This window comes from Papilio xuthus, unplaced genomic scaffold (genome assembly GCF_000836235.2).
Source record: "Papilio xuthus unplaced genomic scaffold, Pxut_1.1 DF827714.1, whole genome shotgun sequence".
In the NCBI taxonomy this organism is placed as follows: domain Eukaryota; kingdom Metazoa; phylum Arthropoda; class Insecta; order Lepidoptera; family Papilionidae; genus Papilio; species Papilio xuthus.
In genome coordinates this window covers 2,485,837-2,505,068 of record NW_013530935.1, presented here as the reverse complement: position 1 = coordinate 2,505,068, position 19,232 = coordinate 2,485,837, and the positions used below count along the sequence as shown (strand labels likewise).

The 19,232-nt window shown below is 33.1% G+C and overlaps 1 protein-coding gene across 3 annotated transcripts; it reads right to left on the bottom strand.

Moving 5' to 3' along the window:
* Nucleotides 1-423: 423 nt before the first annotated feature.
* LOC106116741 (tubulin polyglutamylase TTLL4) lies at nucleotides 424-18,856 on the bottom strand. Of its 3 annotated transcripts, none has more exons than XM_013310719.1 (16): nucleotides 18,102-18,856; nucleotides 17,562-17,915; nucleotides 16,908-17,148; nucleotides 12,463-12,653; nucleotides 11,009-11,205; nucleotides 10,546-10,623; nucleotides 9,674-9,922; nucleotides 8,907-9,181; nucleotides 8,324-8,531; nucleotides 7,836-7,962; nucleotides 7,301-7,520; nucleotides 6,785-6,934; nucleotides 6,366-6,464; nucleotides 5,803-6,010; nucleotides 5,016-5,083; nucleotides 424-905 (listed from the first exon to the last, which is right to left on the bottom strand). In XM_013310719.1, exons 1-16 carry the CDS (start codon nucleotides 18,482-18,484, stop codon nucleotides 513-515), a joined length of 3,441 nt encoding a protein of 1,146 aa, XP_013166173.1. In that variant the 5' UTR covers nucleotides 18,485-18,856; the 3' UTR covers nucleotides 424-512. The 3 variants fall into 3 exon arrangements, with proteins under 3 accessions (XP_013166173.1, XP_013166174.1, XP_013166175.1); XM_013310721.1 differs by having other exon boundaries at nucleotides 562-867; nucleotides 18,102-18,855; XM_013310720.1 differs by lacking the exon at nucleotides 10,546-10,623.
* Nucleotides 18,857-19,232: the final 376 nt, after the last annotated feature.

Here is a 19,232-nt window from a genome sequence, read left to right as displayed (position 1 = left end):
TTTGAAAACATCACGACCTTACAAAGTTACTACTCTAGCAAAACTACACATAAAATGAACACATTGTAATTTGGAATTATCAACTTTAGACTTATCATTGGATAAAAAGGGAAAAGCCGTCAGTTGCCATAAACAGTAACACTTTAGCATTGAAATTACATGATTTGAACTATTTCACTAATATCCGATAACCTCAGGAATGTTGATAATCCATACAATGGGGCAATTTTATCCTAATACAGAATAAGCTCTGGATGTGAGTTCCACAATTATTTGTAATCCTCTTAAACACATTTATCAATGAATACTTAACTTGTAGGATAACCTTAAATTTAAAATTCAACACTGGAATTTCCACAAAGCACTTATGTTTTACAATCATACTTGAAAAAAATTATGATAACTTTATGACTTTTGTATAAACACATTTTTTTAGGTTTTACTTTTTCAATCGTAGTGGCGTTTAACTTGACCCTGGTCGAGCACGTTTGCGACCACACATTTGGCTGGGATCAGTCGGAGGCGGAGGCGGATGCGGAGGCGCAGGCGGATGCGGATGCGGAGGCGGCGGCGGCGGAGGTGGAGGCGGAGGTATGTGTGTGTCTGGCGCACTTGTTGCTGTTGAGGTCGAGGTGGCAGTGTTGGCGGGGGCTAGGCGCGCGGCTCGAGCTGGGCGAGGCGGGCGGGCACCGCGTTGCCGTGGGCGGCGTAGTTGGCGCAGGAGGCGGGCACGGGCGTGGGCGCGGGGGGGCGCGCGGGCGAGGCGGGCCGGGGCGAGAGGCAGTCGCAGCCCGTGAGGAGCGCGAAGCTGCCGGAGTGAAGTGAGCCGGTCTCCTCGAGGGGCGGCGTCGGCGCGTCCACATCATTCTGCAACGATCCAACGCGCTCAGCTGAGGCGCCAACCGCTATAACACCGGGCCGGGCGGGGGCGGGGGCGGGACGAGGGACGGGGCGGGGCGGAGGGAGAGCACCGTTACTCACTCGAGATGATTGTGTCGCCTTACTTACTTCCAAAGACTGTCCAATATGATTTGTATGAAAAAAAATTATTATTGCCAAATTTCCGAATTATTAGATTAATAAAACATATATACAAACTATAGTTTATATTATACTATACACAAAACCAGTAAATTTTGAGTATGTGTGATATAAAACAATTTCAAATTATTTTTTATATAACAATAGAAGAGGACAGTCAAATGAAATTAAGTGAAGCGACACAGCAACATCTATACTTCCTAGTATTAACTAACTTTTCTATGAAAAAACATGTGATTTCAAAAAAATATATTTCTTAAAATCCTTAACATTAACAGATACTACAATAATGAGAAATAAACTAGAATATGTACTTAATATTACCGAGATTAGGTGCGAAAGCGATGGTAACATGGGCAAATGGTAGGTGCGAGGGAGAAAGCATGTAAATTTGACATATAAATGAATTATATGGTCTAGTACTAGTGTTTGCCAACTTGATGTAATAAAAAGCGTGATTTAATAATTAAGGCTAAAGGGTGATGATTATGGGTCAATATACTTGATATTTAATTTAAATGCTCCATAAACTTTAAACTGACTCCGAGCCCCTCGGTGGGGACGTATAGTGCGCTGATGATGATGATGATGATGATGAAAAACTTTAAGAAATTATACAAAATACCTTTTGTACATCCTTTAAATAGTTATAAACAAAGTAATGAACTAGAATTGACCGATGCCTTTGTTTATTTTTCGACAATCGTCAGTTTTTCCATTTTCATGTAAGCGTGCTAAGCAACATTAGTTTTAAATGCATTTAAAAAAAATTGCCTTAAAAGTAGGCAGACGTTTTACCAACCAACAAGAAAAGATGGTGGTTTATTATATAAAAAAAAATATTTAAAATGAATATGTATTAAAATATATAAACATAAATAAATAAAGCAGGGTTTAAATAAAGTAGGGTATAAATATTTTCAGATATCTTAGCGGCTCTTAATTACGCATAATTCGCTGCGCAGAACATAATATTAAGTGTGCATGGGAGGGAACTGCGCAGAGGGACAATGATCTTGAGCCGCCAAGATATTTGAATAGAGTTGTAATAATCAAGCGTGTGATAGGATAAATATATTTTGTAAATTCAGTTATACATAATAAATTTGTTCAAAGATTCTTGTCTAATCGGAATAAAACTATGGAAAGTATGTAATAAATATCAAAATGAGCTAATGTATGGAGGGCCAAGCAAAGGTATGGGTTGTGCATCACTTACCAATGCAATAATTTAATCCTTAAATCATACAAAAATATAATTTCTCATTCAATAAACACATTAAAAGACACCGATAAACAATTTAAATAGTAAAATATAAAATAATTTTTACCTATATATCCATCTATCTATTTCCATTTATATATATAGAAAAATAAATACATTTATGACATCTAACATCATACAAAAGTCATACATACATAAATACACATACATTCATATTCATAAACATTTTTACCTGTTATAATGATGACGCGGATAATAAAATTGTTATTTCATAATCATTGTCTAGCTCCCAATACGACGCACACTAGAACGAACAATAAACATACAAACATATATAACTACATACATATATATTAGTTTAAATATAATTATTATAATATAAATACAAATAAATACATTTCAAATAAATACTACAATATTTGTTGAGACATGCTACCCTTAGTCCTTATTTTACTACACCTAGCTTCAAATATTATATAAGTATAAATCTATATTCAATGTTTAATAAAATCTTTAAATACCTAAAAATACAATGAACATGAAAATTATATTTAATTACTTACTTCTTTAATTTTTTTTTAATAACTTAATAGCATCCTACCAAATAGATCCAATTTGACACTATACATAATTTACAAAATAGTTAATAGCATAATATTGATTCATCGACGTCATTTAACGTTCGATTTATCCAATATTTTAAGAGAAAATTTATAAATTATATGCATTTATAAATTTTCGTTGTAATATTCACTCCGAGTGATTTTAAATATTTCATAACTCATATTGAAATTATTCTATGTATGCAACTTGCTAAAATTTCCTCCGAACGAGAATAATTTACTATTAAAAATATGATAGTAAAATAAATCACGAATAATCTTACTAAAGATAACAAAATATTACAAAAAACAAGAAAATTTCCACTAATGGAGGAAACAACTAATTCAAAATGCTTACATAGAATATTATACTAAAAAAAAAACAAATAAATTGTTCTAACCATGTTCATTGTATATATCTAACAGATTGATATATTCATAATACATAACAAATTACTAGCACTATCCTCTAGCGTCCTTATCACCAATGTACTAAAAACCACACTATATCTGACAGTCTAATATCAAAGAGAGCGTAGAGCTGTATAAAAAGCTTGTCCCATTCGTCGTTTTGACTACGAACTTACTGTGAGCAATGTGCTTACAACCAAAGTACACCCGCCTGAGGGCACCTGTCACTTTGCCCTGATTGTCACATAAAATTATTATTTTAGTATATAAGAGATGGGCAATTTAAGACGTGATATATCGATATTTTTTTAGATTTCATAAGTCAAATTGGTTTTTAAATATTTAAATATTTGTATCGTCTATGACGTATCCATTTTATTTGATAAGTATTATGTATATTTTTGCAGTTTTCTATGTTATTTTTGTTACCAATGCTTAGCCCTGCATATTTCCAACCAATTTTCAATACTCTAAATATTAAAATCTTAACGTAAAAAAAATATGAAAATTTACGTAATTTCGAAAAGTGTACACTTGCACTAAAATTTTTAGTCTTACGAAAATAAAGTTGTTTCGTATTATTATTCGTATTATCTATTTACATTTTATAAAAGGCTCAAAAACCCATAATGCAATAGATTTGGTCATATACAAGATATGAAAAAATTTCACATATTTAAAAATAAATAAAAAAACATGCTTTTCTTTATGAATAAAATCTCACCACACTTACTCCAAACCTTCCCTGAAATGTATAATTTTCTACTAGAATAATTTATAGTAATTAATTTTATTTGCAAGGAGATATGGCAGTGATATTTTGACTAAAATAAATAAGTATATAAAGAAATATATAATAAATGAAATTATAATAACCAATATCCATTATGTATAAATACATAGTAAATAAATAATTATTACGACATATAAATTTGTAATTTTCACAAGATATTCAAATTTTTGATACATTGTATTATTTAAATTGAACAGATGTGCTTAGTGTGATTGTATATGTGGATATATTGTGAAAATTGCAAATCTTGTATGTTATATAAAAATATAAATAAAAAGTAAATAGTGTATTTGTATATTTACATATAAAACTCAGTCATAAACACCAAAAACATTTTTTTAATATTTTTTTTATTTAAAAGTTGACTTTATTGGTAATTAAAAAAAAAATATTTGCTACATCAACAGAGTAACGATTAAATTACATTCTTATAGTTTAGAAAGTAAATTCTTGTTTCCAAACGCAAGTGAGAAGTATATTCTGTGTTTATGTATAAATATATTATAGTTGGACATATATTAAGTAAATAATATTGTAAAATAATACATAAATAATGCAAATAAATAGGATATAATCCGTTGTCCTAGGTAAAATAACTATGCATAACAAAATCAACAAAAATTAAGACCTGATAGCATATAGCAAAAGTACTTTTAGACATAAACATTTACGTAAAAAAACACATACAGACGTATTGATAACCTGCTTCTTTTTGAAGTCGGCTAAAAAGACTCATAAGGTCAATTTTTTTTTTTAAAGAATATTGATAGTTCAATGACCTAGGACAAGGTGTTACGTTATGGTGTCACCAGATGGGAGCAAGGCAGAGAGAGAGCAGTGCTAGCAGCAGCTGCAGCAGTTGCAGCGGTTGCAAGCGTGGCAATGTGAGTGGCGGTGGCATTGGTGGTGGCATAGAGTGCCATGTGTACCCTGCGACAGTTACCTGCAGTGGCACAGCTGGAGCCTCCAGATGATAGCCGATGCCACACAACTTGCGGAGTAACTCTATCCCTGGAAATTACGTATTAATACATATTAGTATTAAAGATTTATGTGAAAAATACGAAGATTATATTTCCTAAATAAACATTATTAATACTAAATTTATATATTTTACATAAAGAATCTTAAATCGATGACATCACAGGGAACCAAAGAGCTGGCAGCTACCTCGGACAAAGAATTAGTATAACTATTCAAAGGGGGAACGCTGCCAGTATCTTCGGAACCTTGCCTTAAGGGACTCCTTTTAATAATATATTTTAGGTAATTATTCGTTTTTAATACTTTAATAATTACATACAATGTTATTTTATTCGTCCCAAGAGTCTTATATAATTCAAACTTATTTTTTATTTTATAATTGTTTTTTTTTTATTAATTGTAAGTTTATTTTTCTAATTTATTTGGAGAGTTACAGTAAATGGATCCAAATGTTCAATTAATAAAATTGGAGTATTTATATATAATAATAAAAAATAACTTCATTTTTTTACAAGCACCATAATTTCATTGCTTATAACGAAAGTCTATCTTTTTAATTTTTGCCGATCTGTCCTTTAATCCACATTTGTCCCCTGGTAATCCCCAAACCGGCTAGACTAATGTTGCAAGGACTTTAATTAGAAAGTAACTAAAGTCAGTAAGAGTAACTTAGGCTATTTTTTTTTATTTTGCTCTAACGAAGTTCGGGCAACTGCTAATTACTAATATTAGTTATGTATATTTACCGGGTTCCCTGTAGTTTGCATATCTCATCTCCCAGGCGTCGAAAAGACGGTTATAGTACCGTGGTCCGGCGAGATACTCCAAATACTTGTGTGTCTCGTTGGTGGGGAAGACCCGCTCCATGCCTCCTGTCTGCGTCAGCTCATCCTCCGCCTGGATCAGGTGCCGCACGTCGTCAGGCGTCAACGTCGACAGGATATCGCGCAAGTACTGAAATAAAAACATTTTTAATTTATTTACATGAATCTAGACACAGTCTGTTCTATCCTTCCAGTTCTGTGTGATCTAATGTTGTTTACAGCATTTTTAATAAAAGTGCATGAACCGGCGCCATGTTGTGACGTCATAAATGAATAGAAAATAGTCAGTAAAATACTTACTATTAATTTTACTTATCTTATTCGATATATTAAGTATCTGTGCTGTTCCAAAAATAATATTTACTCTTGTAATCCCAATTTTGTCTTAAAATTGTAATTTTCTAACGAAATTTTTCTTCAATTTCGATATATACACTGAACTATACATATTAGCTACACTAGTTTAAATACTGTTAAAAACTCACCAGATCTCTATCTTCCATGTTTGTGTATATGATGTGCTTATCTCTCTCTTCTTTGGAAAGGTACACCGTGTACAATCTACTATCATAAGGCAATCCCGTCTGAAATATATGCAATTACAAAGATATTAATTAAAGCGAAAATAATAACGATCGGTTTTTAACTTACGATATTTAAGGAATTTACACAGTAATCTTACTAATATTATGAATGCGAATTTTTAAATGGATGGATTAGATGGTTGCATAGATATCGTTGAAATTTGGCGTGTAGAACAGTCTGGAAGAACACATAGGCTACTAATTAAGTTTCTTTTTAATCCCGCACGGATATTGTCGCGGGCGACAGCTAGTGTATAATAAAAATTAAATTGAAATATAACTCATCACGCTAATATCTTTAGGTTAATCTTCTAACATACCAATTTGTTAGGTTTAGTGCTGCTGAGTGCGTCTAGATTAGTTTTGGAAGGCACTTGGAACTGGGCGATGTTGAGCACAGTTGATACTAGAGGTCCTTTCACGTGGATGTCGAGTGGAGACGCGCTGTGCAAACTGGGCGATATGTTCACCTGAAATGTAGTTGAGAAAATTAACTTTTTCACGATATTAAATGGATTTATCAATAACTTATATACATAGTGATAAATTTAAACTTTATAAAGGGCACATAATGTTTTATCCTGAACAATTAATTAATTCCACAAATTACATTAAAAATGTATTTACAAATAAAACCTTTCAACGCCTAAGCTATATATATTGCAATTTCCCTTTACTTTATCTGACAATTTCCACAAATGTTGAAAATAAAAAAAAATTGTCATGGTTTCCTTCGACTTATAGTAATTTTTTGTTTTTGTTTTAACACTCAAAGCCTTATACTAGGTTTTAAAATTGGGTCTATAGAAGAATAAATAATTAAACATGCAACATACTTCTAAAAGCCAAGGTTTGAGGTCTTCATCCAACAAGACATCAATTCCAAACAGCTCGTAGCAATTGTACCGCGAAGTGACATTTGCTTTTGTAAGCGAACTGATGCTGGCCTCTCCTGATATAATTGTTTTTATCACTAAATCCTTCAACGATTCCCAAAGCGAGTCTGTATCTACGTTCCTATCAGTCTTCAGGTAATGGAAAAGAGATTGGAGAGTCCTGAAAGAAAAAAAGATATGATTTGTGACGTCACAACGCGATATGCTTTTGAACATCGCATATTTGAGGTGAAGTTTAATGTTTTTTTTTATTGTTTAATTAAATATAAAAATTAAAAGAAAAATATATTTAGTAACCTATGTGTTTTTCCAGACTTTGTTCTATATGTAAGTCAAATTTCATCGAGATCCGTTCAGCCGTTCTGAAGATACCTACAAACAAACATCCATCCATCCATCCATCCATCCATCCATCTACACATTCGCATTTATAATATTAGTGATGTATGTAGAGGAATGAAAAACATTTTGTTACCATTTATGTCCTTCACAGGCGGCGAAGTCTTCATTAGGCGTGTAGTTCTTTGACAGTCTATTGATTGAGTAGTTTGTTAAATGCATATATCTGTCGTTTAACGATGCTAGCTCATCGTTGTATTTGACTGAAAAATGAAACAATTATTTTTATTTATATTTGGTTTTAACAGAGATTTACTCTATAGAAAGCTATAAAATCAAATACAATAAAAAGCTATAAAAAATTTAAAAAGATCAATCGGCCATCCGAATACGCCGAAATAGCAAAGCTGCCCGTAGACATCCGCAATTGCAGATGCATTGTTGCCTATCTTTTATATTTTCCTCCCCTCCCTCAAATCCACTTCCCTTACCTACCTACCTACCTTACTGTATGAGAGAAGAAATGGAATGGAACGGGATGGACTATGATTACATCTACCAAAGTAAACTCGCAGAGCGAATTGATACTCGACATTTAACAACAGATAACGTAATTTAACTCACCTGAAGCAAACCTTGCCAAGCCATCTTTGTAGAGATAAATCCTGAGCGGGTGTATGGAGGTGACAAGAACGTAAAGCCGCATATCAAACTTGTTGCCATTGATGAGGTAGGGCTTGGAGACGTAGCGCTGCACCACCACTGGTCGCTTCTTTGGGATCTGAGTCCAGCGGGATACCACCTTGATGCCTGTGCCCCGCGCTGACGCCGGCTGGACGATAAAACAATTCAAATCGCTTTCCACTTAGGATTGAAAATCATAAGTGCTATAATTTACCATACTTGTATGTTACTATGACAAATTTTCGACCAAATTGTATAGGCTAATGATTCGACAACGGGCAGGAAACATCAGTCAATAATGTCCCATTACATTTCCTGCCAGTTAATTCATTTTTTATTATTAGTTCAAATCCTCACCACCTCTACTAACTGCAACAATCAGCGCCGAAATGACGATAATCAAATAGGTACAAAATATCAAGGTTTATAGCCTTTACATGTATAGAGGTCAGTGTCCTCAGTGCATACACGCGATCGATATGTGAGTGTGTGGCAAGAAATTAATAAGAGGAAGGTTACTTACAGGTTTTATGATCCATTTTTCATTATTTGCGGCATGTTTTTCCCAATCATGTTTCAATATCTTCATATCATGAGGCAGTACATACGTCTTGGGCATTATACCAAATTCATTCATACCATATTTTGAGACTAACTTCTGTAGATTTCTCCACAACCGATCCTTTCTTCCTATGTGAAATGTTCCCGGGAAATGATTCATTTTCTGTCCGTCCTTTATTGCTCTGAACATTAGTGATTTCATATGTTTACCCCATATACCTATCCAGTCCACGGTCTCTGTAAATAAGAAAAAATCATTTAGTACTATCGGGGAATCTGACGGTATTCCACCTTAAAAGCGACAATCGGTTGAACTTTAAGAAAGCATTGAGACGACGGCGCGGAAACAATAACCAATAGAATGCAGCTTTCAAATATCTGTACTAAAAGGTCGGTGAGTGGTATATGACTAATTGCTTTTACTATTATGACGTCGTTAGCGCCACTAACTGCGACGTAATTGGTTACATCGATGAAGGGTTGGAGTTTGGCTTTGTAAGAAACAAGTAAATTTTTCTGCAAGTGGAACACCGCGAATGGCCCTGACTGTATATAAGAAATTTATGATTAACAACAATAATTTGCTAAAAACTACATAGAAGCTTCTAGATATTTTCACAGACTTTTGGTTTCTGTTGACAAATAAAAAAAGGTTTTTTTAACACTAGTATCCCACCCTGATATCGTCTGCGTTTAGGATTGATCAGTATTGCTTCCAAAATAAATTACCTTCTTGTGGACATTCCGACGTATCACATTCACTCTTCACCAATCTAAATCCGGAATTAGTTAAAGTTTTCTTTACTAAAATTGGTGTTATTGTCGTCAGTTTCCATTTAAGATGCTTTTGTATAGGGGCTGGTATCTTCAATGGCGCTGTTTCTTCGTGACTTGCAAACTTCAGATACGGCGGTACTCGTGGAAACAGTGACAATCGAAGACAACTCGTTATCGACTCTGGGATCGAGACTGGTGAATCTGAAATTATAATTTCATACAATTATTAACCTTTTTGACAGTTGTGAACAGAAATGACAACCTTTTTGGAGCCGATAGTAACTACCTTGGCTACCTTTAGCTTTTATGATATTTTAAAAAGGTAAATAGTATAAAATTACAGTAACAAAAATATGTAAACTTTTACAGAACTACTAATCTAAGATTTTTCTAGCACGGAACGACTACATGAAGGTAAACACATCAGAATTATGATTACTTTTATATCTACAAGTGTAATTAATACATTAATATTTTTTTATCATTATGTAGCAGTTTGTATTCAAAATAATTATAATAAACTTTTAAAAAAATCTATAAATTACAAGCATACGATATTGTAAAAGGCTCTCTAAATCTCATACATAAAATTATGTACCGTCATATAACTGAATCTTTATTGAGAAATTGAATTTTCTTAAAAAATCAACAATATTACTTAAAAAATAATACTAATACTTAATAATACATTGTTTAAAAAAATATATAAGTTAATAAAAAATATAGCTATATATCAAAACATGATAAATACAATATGAAAAGCTAAATTTTCTCTTTAAAACAATACAAGGTAACAACAAAAATTAAACTTAAAGGCATTTAACCTTTGCGTGATGGCAGAGTTTTAAATGGATTAATTGTGTGTAACGCAGTTAGAAATTGTTGATGTTCCGAATTTGTCTCTGTAAAGTAAAAAGTTTGAAAAAAAAAGGACAATAAATATTTTGAAAGTAACAGATTATTTTTACTAAAGTACATTAACGCCGCATTTTGAAAACATTTTTATAATGCATAACTTTTAACAGCAATCAACATCTTTGAAATACTAATATTATAAAAGAGAAAAGTTTTGTTTGTTTGCATTGAAAAAGTTCCGAAAGCACTCAAAAGATTTCAAAAATCCTTCCACTAAGTGTAACTAAACTATCCCTGGATAACATAGACTATATTAGATTTTTTATCCTTCTATTCTTGTTGAATATAAAAGTATGAAAACCGCTTAGTTCTATTAATTTTTTTTTCTTAATCCAAAAAGGTTTTATAAAATACAGTAATAATGAAACAAACCTTTCTTTTTGGGTGATACAACAGTTCCATTCAGTTTAGTAGATAATTTGGCAACAGAGTTGTGTTCCGAGTACTCTTGTTTCTTGGGAATTGGCGAGGGCGTGGGTGGTCGCTTCTCTACCTTATCTTCAGGTACATCTGTTTCCATATGCCATTCGGGCTCTGCTATATGTGGTGACGGTGTTCTGCTCTTTACTCTGAAAAAAAAATGAGAAAAATTGCAACTAATATTATAAATGTGAATCTTTGTATGGATAGATGTTTGTTATAAGGTATCAGCGGAGCGGTTCAATGGATTTCAATGAAATTTGTAAATTTGAAAAATATTTCAGACTAGCTAATTCTTAGTCTTTGGATGAAAGTTAGTTGGATGGTTTATTTTAAAATTTGATATTAATAATATAGCGCTGTACTCACAACTAGTTATTTTATATGCAAATAACATAGAATAACTTTTATAAAGTCCTGGCACTGATTAATTTAAATAAAGTTTATTTTTACTTGCTAACCGGTACTGTTCTAATTATTTATTATCTGTAACCACGCCACAGACTAAACTTTGCTAATGTCACGACGCACGGAATATTTCTCTAGCTCTGGATAATTAAATCTCTATTAAATTACGTACACACATAGACGTCCGTTGTTTATTTATACAGTTAGAATAATTATGTTTCGTTTCCTCGCAATACTTTATAATAACTTTTCGCTTTTAAAAAAAAATGCAAATGTTTCGATGGATGGATGTTTGTTAGAAGGCATCTTCAGAACAGCTGCATAGATCTCCTTAAAATTTGGAATAGATGTAGAACATAGCCCGAAAGGACCCATAGACTACTAATTAAGTTTTTATCAATTCCGCACGGATGGAGTATAGTATTAAGTAATTTTATCATAGTAGGCTTGTTATCAAAGCCGTACAAGAAGCTAGTAGGGCTAAAAATAAATACTTGCATTATCTATATCCATAAAAACACTTGTTGTACAATTAACAATCTTATCTTATCATTGCCATAGCATAATTGACAATAAGATTTAGAAAAACAACCACAATCCATAGGAATAATGATTAAGTTCATATGACGGACATGACATTAGTATTTTGCTGTTTTTGGCATCGCCAAGGAGGGGCCTTGTCCCTAGGAAATTAAAAAAGTAAAATATTTATATCTACTTTGAATAAGACCATATTAATAGCAACTTCCCCTCCCCAGACCTAGATCATCGGCTGGTGACACCCATGTTTTGTTGTTTTTGAAAACAAAATGAGTAGGATGTGAATATAATTTTAATACAAATGCTTTGACATTAAAAACTTACTATAAGTTATAAGCTAAACAGACTAAACAATCAAATGTGTAATTAGAGTCGTATTTTGGGCCGGAGTATTTAAAGAACTTTGATATGACAAATAATAGTATGTTTTCTAAATACTTGTTTTAAAAATCACTTACTGCAAAATGTCGTCCGGTACAGTACAATCAACTTTCGAGTTTGATTTCATCTTGACAATTTTGGGTTTGGTCTTTACTTTCTTCTTGACAGTTTTGACAGGTTTCTTTACAACAGGTATGGCGGTAACCGAGCTCACTGGTAACGACGGGCTAACTGCTGGACAAGTGGGCGTCGGCGAGTTTCGTCTTGACTGGAATTAAATAAAAGTAATATTAATATCATTCAGAATATTTTATATTAGACATAGAGGGTGTTCCGACACAAAAACAATTAAGTTAATCTTAGTTAAGGGCTAGTTACTAATTTGACAGAAAAATCTTTACAGATTTATTCTACTATCAATTTCTTTTATTTTTTAATATAAATATCATATTTAAAAATAGTCGTAGTAGTTTTGTTAACGTTAAAAAAAATACGAAATCTATGTTACAAAACCACGAACATTGAACGTAAAGGTGATGACAAAAATAATCTTGAAGGTTAACAATGGAGAGATAGTATTAAAAATAGATTTTATGTGTTAAGTGTTTTTTTTTGTGCGAGATCTGTTACACGCGGCCGTTTGTGTTGATATGTGTAAACCAAGTGTGCTAAAAAATGCCTTCCATACGAGTAAAATTCAATAAACACGAGAAGGATAGAGTATGCTTTTTATGGATTCAGTTTATCTATCCCTATCCACCCCCCTTCCCCACCAAACACGTCAAAACTCTTATAATACGCACAATTTTTCTGCATAATCTGTGCTATAAAATTAATAAAACAGTTTAACAGTTCTCGGATATCACCTCCGCAGTTATTACTCATACAACGTGGTCGTTGCGTTTACCGTGATGCTTTCGTCTATATATACCTTAAGCACGCAAAAGATGACGTGTTTAATTACGAGTTTTTATTAAAGCCATTGATTCATAATTTTCTGAATAACTAAATCTCAATGTATGGAAGTAATTCATGTGGTATTTATAATAGTATTATAATTTAAAGTAAAAGCTATGTTTTTCAATTCTAAATATGTAGTGCTTTAAAACTAGGTTTAAAACGTGACATGTAGTGCCTAGTTATTGTAATAGTCAACAAGATTATGCTGACATCTGTAATTAACAAGTCCTTTCCAGTAGTTTTATTGATCCGCAAAAAAACCCATAAAATTTAAACACCTCTGACGAAATCACAAAGCGAAGAAAAACGAATAAAGATAGAACATGAGATAACAAATGTATAAAAAAATAATTCGGCCACTTTCAAGAACACTAGTGGTATGAAATCAGGGCGATACAAGAATAGAACATAAGTGCGAGGAATTCGGAAAGCTTACCGGCGCGACGCACCTCTAATTGCGAACACGTGCCGCGAGAAAAGTACACGAGGAAATACTTAAGAAAAAAAAAACGAACAAACGTGTTTAGCTTACATCGCTTTTTCATATTTAAAGAAAACAAACAAGTGGCTACTTAATATCGTAAGCGAAGTGAGTGTTAGACGTCAACAATAAGCTATAAGGTTCCAGATGTGTATGCCTACATTTGAACAGAGAACATGTATGGAAGAAGACTTTTTTTGATTTGTTTAGAGGTAAAGAATCAACGCAATTGAGTAATTTTTATTGCGTTTAAATTTTGTTACATATAATCCTACATTACTTCGATGACAGATCCTTTACACTCAAAGAAGATTCACTCTATAACATTAATTGTAGAGTTAACTTTAGACAATTGTTTAACTATAGAGCGTAGCCTAGATCCAGTAACGGTTTTAGCTCTAGTAGCGCCTACGTCACCCTATTTTTTACCATGCCTTTGGGAGGTTTAATAGGGTTACGTGCGAATGTGAAATTCGTAGATCTGAGGTGCCCTTCCCTGGCCAGCGCCCTGGGCGATGGCACAACAGCGCCCTACCCTAACGTTCACCCTCCCTACATTCTCGACAGTAAATTTACAAACGTAGAAAAATATGTCAAGGTCTATGTATGAGAATTTTAAAATGTTCATGCAAAAGGAATACTGAAATGTAACCTTTTACTGCGTTCAAAATTAACATACTGCAATGCAGGACAGAGAGCAGGCCAGATTAAAAATTATTATAAAAACTTTTTAGTTAAATTTTTAACCAAAGGCGAGTTATTCAATTACATATATTTTATACAATTAACTATAATATAATTTGCAAAAAATTAGAAACGCACACAATTGTCATTTTACAAATGTTCGAAAAAAAAATTTCGATAAAAGGAAATTAAGGACCTAAGTAACTTTTGAAAAAAGAAATTTCAAAGGGCCTAAAAAAATTAATATATTTTTTGTGATTTCAAAAAATAATATTAATGAAAAAAAAACTTACAACATCGACAAAATACGGTGGTACGATTCACAAAATCTTCAAAAAACTAAATTTCCCACTTCCGGACATAAAAATAAACCTTTTAAAATTAAAACCTAGATTATTTTTTCAGAAAAACCACTATTGTCACTGATGAAATCATAATTCGGCGGAACGATACATTTGCACATTTATATTTAAAAAAAATCTCTAGTGTTGTGCGAGTGAGACGAGCCCGCGCTATGGTACTGGTATTAGTGCATCGGTATTGACATTTCGCGTGTTCTGGCTTAATGCCATAATGCCTGAATTGATGAAGCAATGTTACGTATTAGGGTCCGCATGCAATGAGCGCGCCCACACTTTTACTGAAAAGAACCGGTAAATGCGCGGGAAAATAAACTATACACAACATTCATATTTATAGCGTAAAATGTTTTAATTTAAAATATTTGAATGGAATAATATATTAGTGTAAAGAACCAATATTTAGGGCATGTCATTGATTTCAAAACTCATGTCATTTGACTCCTGTAAACTTACACTTTGTAATTTGAATTTGAGACCACCCTGAGCATTGCGTACCAAGATTACCCTAATTAAAATTATGTTCCGTGTTCTGTGTCAGTTTAACAATCTCTCATATTAGAGACGGGCTCGAATAACGACAGCGATAATTAATATCGAATTCTTTAAGCATTAGGGCCTCTACAGCCTATCGCCGTTCGGGTTCTACATATGTTCAATTTAAAAATTCAACTAATTTCCAATGAATGTATAGTTTATGTGGAGCAATTACCTAGAAGTGATAAATAGGCTCGCACGCTAACTCACAGTGTGTCAACACCCTAAATCACCAAATTAAATAGACAATAAGACGAGAATTAACAAGATGGAACTAGTGAAAAGAGACAACAGCCGACGCGGCAAATTAATCTTGACGAATTACCTGCGAACTGGAGCAATAAAACTCACGAGTTACACTATTATTCATAGATAATATTAATTACAAAAAAAATATCAAACGTAACACTTACGCAGCGACAAATTTTCCTTAGAAACTTTTTGAAAGATATCATCAGTGCTAAAAGATTTGGATTACTGTTAACACACATTTGAACACACGCATAGAAACGGTAAGTTAATATCCGCACGGAATACTGACTGAAAACAACTACACATCATCGCACCGACTACAAAAGATCGGAAATAGTTTTGAAACTTATAAAAAGAAAAACCTTCCGCTGCATGCGTCCATCTCTCCTCACTCCTACACGATTATGCAAACAATTTGCTTTTGCTAAGACGTTCGAACGGTTGAATAGATCGCGTCGTCTATCATCCATATCTCTCACGCAGTTTTCGTTTTTCGGATTATTTTGATAAGATCTATAATTGCGTGTGTAAATTTAATTAATATGTAATAAACAATTCAGCGGACTATGATAAAGTTACTTCGTAAATATAAGTGCACTTTAATTTTATAACGCGTAAATTTTCAACGATCGTGTAGGTGTACAGCCACGCATATCAGAGCCTTTAGGTAAAATGTTTTATATAGCTATATGTGTGTAAAAACTAAAGTTACATTCATCTCTATAATATTATAAATGCGTGTTTGTGTTGATGTCTATATTTATGATGTAAAATTCCCATAAGATACTGTTTTGGATCTAAATAAGTTCCTAATTTATTGAAGTATATTTCTTTACTCAATTATCACAAATATGACGCATTAAACAATAGTTTTTATATTTGGTCACAGAATATATCATATTGATGGAATTAATGTTTTGGAGTTTATGCTTTTGTACAAAAGAAATAGAATTTGCATTTTGTTAAGATTTTACCAACATTCAGAAAGGGACTAACTTGTATTAATTCAAAACAAACAAAACAACATTCTCTTTTACATCTACAAAATGTTTTTTATGCCTAGAATATACTATTTTTTGGTATGGCAACATTTTTCATCCAAATAAAAAACTTTTCAAAATCTCTTAAACAAAATATAATTCATTTATTAACACTGGCTATCTGTAATACTTAGAAAAACCACACTAAAAATAATGAACACTTAAGTAAACAATGTGGTGTTAATCTACCAAAAGATTAGGAAACTCACCACTGGTACTGTAGGAACATGATCATTATTAATTGCTGTGGTCCTCAATATATGCATTCCAAACATATCATCTCTTGCTGGTACGGCTTGGTCCTTACAGGAACAACGGAGGTTTCGATGGAAGGTTGGAGGGCTTTTAGAACGAGATGGTGATATCACATTAACAGAATTTCCATATGAATATCCACTTCCAGAATTGTCTTTTGCTCGTTTTGTATTGTTCGGGATGTAGTTTAGTCGACTGAAAATATAAACAAAATTGTAAATATCTTTTGATATACAGTGTGAGGTGAGAGGTGTAGCAGTGCATTGATTTGTGATTATTAAAAAGTTGTAGTGAAAATAGAATTTTTAGGACCTATAAATTTTTGACTACTTTAACTCAACATATTAGTAACCTTTGTCAGTTATACCATGGATTAAACTATTACCAAAAGATAAATTGATTTTGGTTAATAATAACAAGGACTAGTCCTGATTTTTCAAGACCAAAACCTCTATATAAAACATATTGTCATCTCTGTAGTTATCTTTGACAAAACAGAGATAACAATATGTTTAAAACGGAGATTTTGTTATAAAAAACCCACAGTACATGTTCCTAAAAATTACCTTATTATAATTATTAAAAAAAATACTTTTGTAAATACTCACCTATCATATCCAGGTATAGGTGAACTTATGTTGAAACTGCAGTAAGTATTGTCAGACTCACTGGCAGCCCTCTGTCTTCTCCGGCCTTCAACATTGGACTTAGGATCCTGATAAGGTCTGCTCTTAGGTTTTTTAAGTATGCCTTGTGGGGGTGACTTTACTAGAGGGTTGTTGAGTATTGACTTTAACGGTTGTTTGACTACAGGCACTTCCATCATTTCATGATCAACTCTTTCCAACAGTTCTTCAACTTTTGGTAAACGGGTATCATCAAATTTTGAATTTGGCACAGGACTGAATTGACGAGGTCTAGTAGGACTTGATCGTTGCACTTTTGATCTTGGTGCCTGATAACTGTACAAATAAAAAAAAAACAAAAATTATTATAGCAATCTCCGCCAACAAACAAATATGTAATGTAAAAAATGTTTGTTTGTCTAAGTATAAATATTTGAATTAATAATTTGGCCATTTGGCGGCCACATTGTTGTTATGTTTGACATTTAACGTTGTAGGTTATGTTGACAACTGATAACTTACCTCTGGTTTCTACGATGGTCCTGGGACATGGCGTAATCACCGTTTTCAGCGGCGGCAAACGAACATTCGTAATAAAAACGGTCGTACTTCGCCTCTTGAACGGCGTTTAGGGTGAAATGACTTTTATTTGGCACGGTGCGTTGATGACGAGGGTGACTATCCGCTGACCGATTGACGTCGCGTGTCACATCCTCGTACGGTGATCTGTCGATACCCTCGCTCCGACAGCGCCGCCGGAACACACGGGCCGGCCCCCGGCCTGACCACTCCAATACAGATCCGAGAGGGTCGCACGCGTCAAAACTTGCCTCGTAGTTAGGGGATGCCCGTCTGGTATCCATATCTGACGCGCCTACCCAAGACACATGGTCTAATGTCCACATTGATCACAAAACGCACCACAAATTTCACTGTTGCACTGTTAATTTTATGGCTTACAAGCAATAAGCTCTAAACGGCGTCGAGGCCAGGGGACGACAGACGACAGCTGACAGAACACCATTGAACATTTACGAAGTAATGTGCCAGCTCTCCCGCCAAAATTGAAAGAAAAATAAGTTCTTTTTATGAATAAATACTGAGCACAGTACCGAGAGTAGAAACTAGACGATTTTGTCGCACTTGCCACACAATGTTGCACCGTCGGTTCTGTGTGCATTCATACATTTCATAGTAATGGCGATCACAATAGTAATTTTGTAAATAATTTTTGTTTATAGCCTATTGACTATAAAAAAATGTATTGATTTTAATTTAATTAAATTATTTCTAGAAATATATATCTATGTTATAAACTTTTGTTCTTTTACTAATATTAATAAACGGACTTGTTACTGATTTGATTCTATTATAATCAGATTGGGTGTAAAAGTGTATCGTGTTTTTAGAAAAGAACCAAGAACCAATATACAATGGCATTTGCATTTGACTATTTTATATCCGATGGCAGCACCATCTTTCTAGCTTTCATCAAATCACTTTGGTAACCTCAAAAATGTATCAAGCAAAGGTTCAAATAACATTTTTTCTAAAAGTAGAATACATCCAAAAAATGTTTTTTTATGGTATAAGAATATAAAACATGTTTTGATTATTTCAATCGTCATATTAATTAATATTAGATCATCACAT

Excerpts from the sequence above, each read along its gene's own strand:
- LOC106116741 (XM_013310719.1), bottom strand. The coding sequence starts at position 18,484 with ATGTGGACATTAGACCATGTGTCTTGGGTAGGCGCGTCAGATATGGAT. Across the intron at positions 9,923-10,545 it reads AACTCTGCCATCACGCAAAG|ATTCACCAGTCTCGATCCCA; the intron begins GTTAAATGCCTT and ends TTATAATTTCAG. Across the intron at positions 6,935-7,300 it reads TCAAACCTTGGCTTTTAGAA|GTGAACATATCGCCCAGTTT; the intron begins GTATGTTGCATG and ends ACTACATTTCAG.